The following is a 10,000-nucleotide window of genomic DNA, read 5'->3' as shown; positions in this document are numbered from 1 at the left end:
ATCCAGACATACACTAGACATATACACAGAAAGAGAGAGAGAGAGAGAGGGGGGGGGGAGAGGGAGAGAGACGGAGAGAGATAGAGAGGGAGAGAGAGACAGAGAGAGAGAGAGAGAGAGAGAGATAGACAGACAGAGAAAGAGAGAGAGAGAGAGAGAGAGAGAGAGAGAGAGGGAGGGAGAGAGAGCAAGAGAGAGGAGAGAGAGAGAGAGAGAGAAAGAGAGAGAGAGAGGGAGAGTGGGGGAGAGAGAAAGAGAAAGTGAGAGAGAGAAAGAGAGAGAGAGAGAGGGTGATGGCAGGATTAGAGTGTCTTACGCCCTAATGATGAAAGCTTGGCACACATTTATAAACACACACACACACACACACACACACACGCACGCACGCACGCACGCACGCACGCACGCACGCACGCACGCACACGCACGATGAAAGCTTGGCACACATTTTTTAACACACACACACACGCGCGCGCGCATGATGAAAGCTTGGCACACATTTATAAACCACAGACACAGAAGCAGACTCACACACGCACACAGACACAGACACAGACACAGACACAGACACACACCAGTGCTTGACACTAACTTTTTCGCTTACCAGCCATTTTGGCTAGTGGTTTTCCTGACTCACTAGCCATTGGGCCTTTTCACTAGCCATAATTTTCTTAACCATCATAGCAGCTTTAATTAATTATATAATAGGCTGTAGGCCCTAATGTAATATAGGCTAATATAATATAATATAGGCATAATATAATAGGCCTATAATATAATATAATATAATATAATGTAATATAATATAATACAGTATAATATAATATGCTATAGGGCCTAATAATTAGAATTGTTAGGCCTATTAACTGGTCCATGCATGCTATGCAAAGAACAGATTTACTGATCTGAGGAATGGCATAGCCTAGTAGGCCTATATTTACCATGCAGAAACACCAAGCACGGTGTTGTGGAAGGGCACAAATGTAAGCTACACGAGGGCAAAATATTTTCGTCTTTAATCTGTAGGGACTTCTTCATATCATATATATATATATATATATATATAGGCTATATAGGCTATATATATATATATCTGTGGAGTTCGCCATCCAAATTGATGCGCAAAGTAGATAGCGTAAAGTCATTGCCAAGTTGGCCGGTTGGCCGGATGTGGAATAACACCTCTTCTGGAATATTTGCTTATAAAAGTATCCACTAGAAAGCACACACAGATGCGGTAACTACAGAAGGGGCTACGACTTCCTTTCATTCCGTTTAATAGTGAGTTGTTTAAAATACAAACGGGCGAGACGGGCACCTGCGAAGGGACATACAATGGGATGCTTTTGTGCAGTCTGGAAGGCTACTACTGCACGTTTTTTAAGAACGGTTTGACAGTCGGGAACAACAGCACAAGAAACATGGAGGAATATTCAGGTATGAAGACACAGGCAAATCAGAAAATAATTTAAACCAAACATTATTAATGCCGCATGTGTCCTTGTCTTATCACTGCGCTAATCAGTCTTGAGACTTTCACAAGAGTAAGACAGACTGATGTGTTTTCCTCTCGCTTTGGTCATTTTAATGTCCACTACTACTAAGTATTGTACTAGTGACAGATCGCAAAACAGGTCAGTTGAGATGAACGTCGCTACTTTATTTTCACGTGAATGTTTCCAGTGACATTTCCAAAACGCACGCTGATGTCCCGGTAGCTCGCTGTCACTCCGCTTCGCAAGACTAGCTCTATCAGATTCCAATCCTGGCTTGCGTGAGACACAGGTGACACGTGACACAGGTGCTTCATGGGTATTGTAGGCTCGCGAAATCGCATTGCATTGCTTTTGTAGCAAAGACGGTCCGAAGAAAAAAACTACAAAATGCGGTGCCTCATCATTCAGAATAGTAACGGACCCGCCAGAATGGCTAGTGAACCTTCGGTATCTACTAGCCAACGCCGACTTTCACCCGCATTTGGCTACCTGGCGTGTGTTAGTGTTAAGCCCTGACACACACACACACACACACACACACACACACACACACACACACACACACACACACACACTGTTACACTGCTGTTATGTCACTGGGACTCCATTGGAAAATAATTAGCAGCAATTAGTGAACTGGCTGCAGTGGTGGAAATTATGTAACAGCTATTACGTCAAACACACACACACACACACACACACACACACACACACACACACACACACACACACACACACACACACACACACACACACACACACACATACAAATACACTCTCCCGTACCTGCTGCGGACTGCAGTGTGTTGATAGCCTCCTGTAGGCCGTGTGCCGTGTGGCGTTGGGAGCGCGTTGCGATCTGAGAGTAGAGGGCGGCCATGTTGAATAGAACACTCGCACGCTCCAGGGAGATGTTCTGCTGGCACACCGGCACACCTGTGAACGTGTCGTACCTACACACACACACACACACACACACACACACACACACAGGAACGCACACACACAGAGGAACGCACACACACACACACACACACACACAGGAACGCACACACACACACAGAGGGACGCACACACACTCACACACAGAAGAATGCACACACACACACACACACACACACACACACACACACACACACACACACACACACACAGGAACGCACACACACACAGGAACGCACACACACACACACACACACAGGAACACGTGCACACACAAGAACCATTAGGAAAGAGAGGTGAGACATTGCAAAAGGTGTGTGTGTGTGTGTGTGTGTGTGTGTGTGTGTGTGTGTGTGTGTGTGTGTGTGTGTGTGTGTGTGTGTGTGTGTGTGTGTGTGTGTGTGTGTGTGTGTGTGTGTGTGTGAGAGAGAGAGAGTGTGTGTGTGTACCAGGTGAAGAAGAGTCCTATTTGTCTGTTGAAGTGTGTGTGTGTGTGTGTGTGTGTGTGTGTGTGTGTGTGTGTGTGTGTGTGTGTGTGTGTGTGTGTGTGTGTGTGTGTGTGTGTGTGTGTGTACCAGGTGAAGAAGAGTCCTATCTGCCTGTGTGTGTGTGTGTGTGTGTGTGTGTGTGTGTGTGTGTGTGTGTGTGTGTGTGTACCAGGTGAAGAAGAGTCCTATCTGTCTGTTGAAGTGTGTGTGTGTGTGTGTGTGTGTGTGTGTGTGTGTGTGTGTGTGTGTGTGTGTGTGTGTGTGTGTGTGTGTGTACCAGGTGAAGAAGAGTCCTATCTGTGTGTTGAAGTGTGTGTGTGTGTGTGTGTGTGTGTGTGTGTGTGTGTGTGTGTGTGTGTGTGTGTGTGTGTGTGTGTGTGTGTGTGTGTTGAAGTGTGTGTGTGTGTGTGTGTGTGTGTGTGTGTGTGTGTGTGTGTGTGTGTGTGTGTGTGTGTGTGTGTACCAGGTGAAGAAGAGTCCTATTTGTCTGTTGTGTGTGTGTGTGTGTGTGTGTGTGTGTGTGTGTGTGTGTGTGTGTGTGTGTGTGTGTGTGTGTGTGTGTGTGTGTGTGTGTGTGGTGTGTGTACCAGGTGAAGAAGAGTCCTATTTGTCTGATGAAGTGTGTGTGTGTGTGTGTGTGTGTGTGTGTGTGTGTGTGTGTGTGTGTGTGTGTGTGTGTGTGTGTGTGTGTGTGTGTGTGTGTGTGTGTGTGTGTGTACCAGGTGAAAAAGAGTCCTATTTGTCTGATGAAGTGTGTGTGTGTGTGTGTGTGTGTGTGTGTGTGTGTGTGTGTGTGTGTGTGTGTGTGTGTGTGTGTGTGTGTGTACCAGGTGAAGAAGAGTCCTATTTGTCTGTTGTGTGTGTGTGTGTGTGTGTGTGTGTGTGTGTGTGTGTGCGTGGTGTGTGTGTGTGTGTGGTGCGTGGTGCGTGTGTGTGTGTGTGTGTACCAGGTGAAGAAGAGTCCTATTTGTCTGTTGAAGTGTGTGTGTGTGTGTGTGTGTGTGTGTGTGTGTGTGTGTGTGTGTGTGTGTGTGTGTGTGTGTGTGTGTGTGTGTGTGTGTGTGTGTGTGTGTGTGTGTGTGTGTGTACCAGGTGAAGAAGAGTCCTATTTGTCTGTTGAAGTGTGTGTGTGTGTGTGTGTGTGTGTGTGTGTGTGTGTGTGTGTGTGTGTGTGTGTGTGTGTGTGTGTGTGTGTGTGTGTGTGTGTGTGTGTGTGTGTGTGTGTGTGTGTGTGTGTGTACCAGGTGAAGAAGAGTCCTATCTGCCTGTTGGGAGAGAAGAATCTGTTCTCCAGCAGAGCCAGCTGGCTGAAGTAGGAGGCCAGAAGCTCCACCCCCTCCACGCTACGACTGGGGGTCCGACACGCCTACAACACACACACACACACACACACACGGGCACACACACACACACACACACACACACACACACACACACACACACACACACACACACACACACACACACACGGGCACGCATGCCCACAGACACACACACACACACACACGCACACACACATACGCGCACACACATACACCCACACGGGCACGCATGCACACAGACACAAAGCAGCAATGGTAAATGAATGGTAAATGAAGGACTCTCACTGCATACAAAGAAGGTTCATAGCCTCATTCTGACCAACCACACTGAACAGCAGGGCTGTAACGATATTGTATCGAACCGAGACATCGTGATACACAGAGTCACGATACTGTATCGTCATACAAGGAGGCAGTATCGTGATACGCCCTTTTAAAGTTTTGTTACCCATTAGCCCAGAAAACAACCACATGATATGAAGTGATAGTGCTTCCAAGCTTCAAAATTGTCAACTTTATAAATTTATTAGTAGTGTGTTGTCAGTTTGATGTTGGCTAGTGTGAAATCGTGGGGTGTATCGAACCGTAGGTCATAAATCGTGACACGAACCGAATCGTGAGTTGAGTGTATCGTTACAGCCCTACTGGACACCATTCAAATCCAAGTAACAGTAAAAAGTATTGCAACTTACGTTACTAGCATTGTAACTAATATATATATCAGCGTTCCCCCTGTAATGCCTTACAGTACATTACTGTGTTACAGCAAAAGGTACAGTAATTAGATTGCATTGTCACAGAAAATGCTGGAAGCGGGATTGCCTTTTGGGGCAGAGATGAAACAAAGTACTATTGAGAACAAAGCTAAAAGAAATGTTGGAAAAAATCCATCCACCCAGTCAGAAGTTATGGGCCAAACAATTCAGCCATCTTGGATTCAGCCATCTTGAAAGTGTTGTAGCTCTCTGCCCCAAAAGGCAAGCCCGCTTCCAGCATTTTCTGTGAGAATGCAATCTAGTTCATTACTTTTGTAACTAGTTAATCCCCAACACTGCATATGATCGCACACAAATTCAACATATAGCACACACTTGCGTACAATCAGCCATTGGGAAGGTTGTGCACACACACACACGCACATATTTGATTTATTTTATTTGGATCCAAGAGACAAGCAAGGAGTACAAGATCCAAACATTGTGGAAGGGGTCAAATGATAGGCTGACAGACTACATACCTATACCAGTACCTGTCTTGCTGTAGCATTAAACCTTTAAGGATAAACAAAACACCTTCGTCTCCATATGTGCAAACTACCAATAACAGCTGAAACTGAACAGAACTTTGCCATTTTTTGCGCCCCTTTTTTGCATCCCTCCCAACTGCAGTCCTCTTACCACATTCTTATGTACATGCCCCAAACTTCCAAATATCAATAGTACTAGCCTACACTGATATCCCAGCTGGAAAAAGCGCTCTACCAATGGTTGATATTTCAGTAGTTTAGAATAGTAGCACGTGTCCATGTACGTCCAAGACAGTAGCACAAGTCCATGTACACACACACACACACACACACCCCTCCCCCTCACCTGTCTCTGGTCCACCAGGTCGGCTATCTCCTCACACACACACACACACACACACACACCTCCCCTCCCCCTCCTCCATTAGATCTGCTATTTCCTCACACACACAACCCCCCCCCCCCCCCCCCCCAACACACACACCCTAACACCCCCCCCCCCTCCTCCTCACCTGTCTCTGGTCCATTAGATCTGCTATTTCCTCACACACCCCTCCCCCTCCCCCTCACACCCCCACACACCCCTCCTCACACACCCACACAACCCCCCTCCTCACACACCCACACACACCCTCACCTGTCTCTGGTCCATTAGGTCGGCTATTTCCTCACACACACACACACACACACACACACCCCCCCCTCCTCCTCACCTGTCTCTGGTCCATTAGATCTGCTATTTCCTCACACACACACACACACACACACCCCCTCCACCTCACCTGTCTCTGGTCCATTAGATCTGCTATTTCCTCACACACACACTCACCTGTCTCTGGTCCATTAGGTCGGCTATTTCCTCCTGGAAGTCGTTTCCATCTTCACTGTAGTGCTCAAGCAGGAAGTCCTGAACACACACACACACACACACACACACACACACACACACACACACACGCACGCACACACGCACGCACGCACGCACGCACACACACACACAAACACGCACACACACACACGCGCACACGCACACGCACACGCACACACGCACACGCACATTCACATGGACACACATGCACACACAGACACACACACGCACGCACACACACACACACACACACACACACACACACACACACACACAAACACACACACACATACTTTATTTAATTACACATTCCAAACCAAAATATATTAGATTGTGTGAATACTCTGTTTGGTCACTAAACTTCATGTAACACAACAGAAGTCAAGTCTGATCACCAATAACCATTTTTGAGACAATGAGCGCAGTTACTATAAGCAATAATTATTAAAATTCAGTTACTATAGGTAATAATTATTACAATTTAAAACGGAATGGTGGCAGAATGCAGTTTGTACACGAGTCGTATAATCTGTTTATTTGGACATGTGGCCGGCTATATTCATGTAGCAGTACAAGTAAGTCGTGTAAACAGTTCATTTATTCCACATGTGGAGTGTTTCTGGAAAGTTCATGCTGCAGAACGCTGTTCATTCCACATAGAAATGGAATATTCCAGAACTTCTTTTAAACCGAATACTGACAATATTCATCAAAACTTGTTGGCCGTTGGGCCTACTTCAGGCGTTTTTAGTGATGTACCCCAGTTAAAATAAAGGGTTTTTAAATTACAGAACACCGTTCTACTCCTCGTCTCTATGCAAGAGTCGCCTGAAGTAGGCCCAACGGCCAACAAGTTTTGAAGAATGGACTTTGTCGTTTAACTTCAAGAGCACCAGCATCGGAGTATACTGTCTAACAAAGAAGAGCGCTCAGCATCTCCCCCTTAAAGCTACTGACAATACTCAGTTTGAAGTCAGAATAATCTGTGCATTGAACTCATTTTTTCAGAAGAATATGCTATCTATTACTGCTGATATTTAGCTGTCGGGCCCTTCACAGATACACACGCACACACACACGCACGCACGCACACGCGCACGCACACGCACACGCACACACACTTCCAAGACTTAAACCTTCACCCTGACACCAGTGTTGATTGTCATGGTGACTTGTCACTTGTCATCGCAAGACACACACACACACAAACACACACACACACACACACACACACACACACACACACACACACACACACACCCTGCTATTATGCTCTCATTATGCTGTCATACATCACTCACAGGAAATGCAGCAAACCTGTTTAGCTCATCACACACACACACACACACACACACACACACACACACACACACACACACACACACACACACACACACACACACACACACACACACACACACACACACACACACACACACACACACACACACAAAGAGGGTGAGGCGTCACTTGAAGACACTTGACACCTAGTACACCAAGTAGGAACACACACACACACACACACACACTGACCCACCCTCCGATAGACAGACAGACAGGCAGACAGATAGACAGAGAGAAAGACAGACAGACAGACAGACAGGCAGGCACGCAGACAGGCAAACAGACAGACAGAGTTGATGCTCTGATCGTGTTCAATTATATTACATGCCTGCGACAGACAGACAGACAGGCAGATAGACAGACAGACAGGCAGGCAGACAGACAGATGGACAGAGAGACAGGCAGGCAGAGAGACAGACAGACAGACAGGCAGGCAGGCAGACAGACAGACAGCCAAAGATGTTATATACTGTATATGTTTTCTTTATCATGATGGTGTACGTCTAGCCTCAGAGGATGAGATGCTAAAGCAAGATGAATGTAGAGCTTTCTACATGGAAGTATATCAAGCAAATAGAAGCTAAGTTACTGAGCTTTTTCTTGAACAGCTCAACAAACAATAGAATACAGGCTACTATGATGCGTATGTCATACCAAGGAATAAGCAATAAGCTACCAGCCAAATTGGCTAGTGACACTGAAAGTATTACGAGCTACAGCCAACTTTTACCAGTATTTGGCCGGTTGGCCGGTGCCTGAGTGTGAAGCTCAGATCAAGATGTGTCTACTCCACAAGGAGCTGAAGAACTAAACAACCACACTGGGTTTGGATTAGAGGTTTTTATATTATAAGGAGCATGTTTCAAGATGGCTTATTTTTGTCCTGTATACTGTATTGTACAATTGTACTTTTAGATGATTTTTATTTATTCTAATAGAGTAGGTAGCCTGATCAGGGACTGAGGTTGCAAATTAGCTATCTAACTATAAACCTTCCATGTATTCACATCTGCAAGTTGTGTCATGGCTCTGCCATGTCATGTTTGTAACAATGTGCACTGCATTGTCCCTGCCAAATAAACTACAAATAAAAAAAAATAATGCACCGGATCCCGTTCCGGTTCCGGATCCGGCAGGATAATAGGGTTTTTCACAGGATCCGTGTCCAGCAGGATCTTAAGCAGTGGATCCGGTATCCGGCATGTTACCTAAAAATCAGGGTCTGGTGCATCTCTAGCCTAGGCTTTGCTAGGCGGCCGTTGCAGGCAGTGTGGCAGTAAGCCAATGAGTCTAAAAAATAGTCAAGTCAAGTAGGTTTTATTGTCAATTTCTTTACATGCACTGGTCATACAAAGAATTTGAAATTACATTTCTTGCTTTCCCATACAGACATAGACTAATCTAGGTAAGGACATAGACAGTATAGACATAGACAGTACTTATACATGGACTTAAGACAGTATGGACATAGACAGTGCTCATACAGACATTTAAAGTGCAAGACTGGACAACAGAAGACTTGTAGAGGACATACATTAAGAGGTATTTGTTGTGCTTTTGTGCTTTTCCTAAAAAAAAAAAGTCCTTTATAGCGTTCTGACATGGTAATAGTAGCATTTTGAAGAAAAGAAAAAAAAAAAAAAAAAAAAAAAAAAAAAAAAAAAAAAAAAAGTTTGAGCCAACGTAATAAAAAGGGCCCACGTGTGCGAGTAGACGATTCTGGGGACCCCATACTTTTTATGTTATATGTAAAGTATATATTTCTCTTTTTTATAATATTCTTTTTTTACACCTAGACATTTGAGGCAAGCCCATTTGAATTCCACACATGGGGTCACGACACCAAGCGTGAAAAACACTAATGAACTAAAGCAGCTGTTCCCAAACTTTTCCCCTGCGCACCCCCTTGTACATTTCAATGTGGTTCACAGACCCCCTATGCGAATATTGCACAGCCGCGCATTATTGGGGAGTCCTCATATCCAATATAATTAACATATTTATCTGCCTTCATTACAATGGAACTTGTTGCATGACAAGTCTAAGAGTTATAAATTACACTTCAGATGGAACGTTCCAGCATACAGTTCACCAAACAATTAAAAGCTACTTCAGTTTCATTAATGCTGTATAAAAGCACACATATCCGCCATTGCTCTATTCAGCCCGCGCACCCCCTTGTAGTAGGCCGAGCACCCCCAGGCAGGGTTGCACGCACCACAGATTGGGAAACCCTGAACTAATGTATGCTGGCATATTGTAACTCGTTGGCTATCTCTTCCTTGCACACATCA

At 45.2% G+C, this 10,000-nt stretch overlaps 1 protein-coding gene across 3 annotated transcripts in view; it reads right to left on the bottom strand.

Moving 5' to 3' along the window:
* rhpn2 (rhophilin, Rho GTPase binding protein 2) overlaps positions 1–10,000 on the bottom strand; it is a 62,151-nt gene that overhangs the window by 30,691 nt on the left and 21,460 nt on the right. For all 3 annotated transcript variants that reach the window (XM_063190349.1, XM_063190350.1, XM_063190351.1), the window contains 3 exons: positions 6,324–6,401; positions 4,168–4,292; positions 2,283–2,449 (listed from right to left, as the gene is read on the bottom strand). In XM_063190349.1, coding sequence (XP_063046419.1) covers positions 2,283–2,449; positions 4,168–4,292; positions 6,324–6,401 — 370 coding nt within the window. The remainder of the gene's footprint in view (positions 1–2,282; positions 2,450–4,167; positions 4,293–6,323; positions 6,402–10,000) is intronic.

The sequence above is a fragment of the Engraulis encrasicolus genome, chromosome 23 (genome assembly GCF_034702125.1).
Source record: "Engraulis encrasicolus isolate BLACKSEA-1 chromosome 23, IST_EnEncr_1.0, whole genome shotgun sequence".
NCBI lineage: Eukaryota > Metazoa > Chordata > Actinopteri > Clupeiformes > Engraulidae > Engraulis > Engraulis encrasicolus.
The sequence above is the reverse complement of the archived record's forward strand: the minus strand, read 5'-3'. Positions and strand labels throughout refer to the sequence as shown.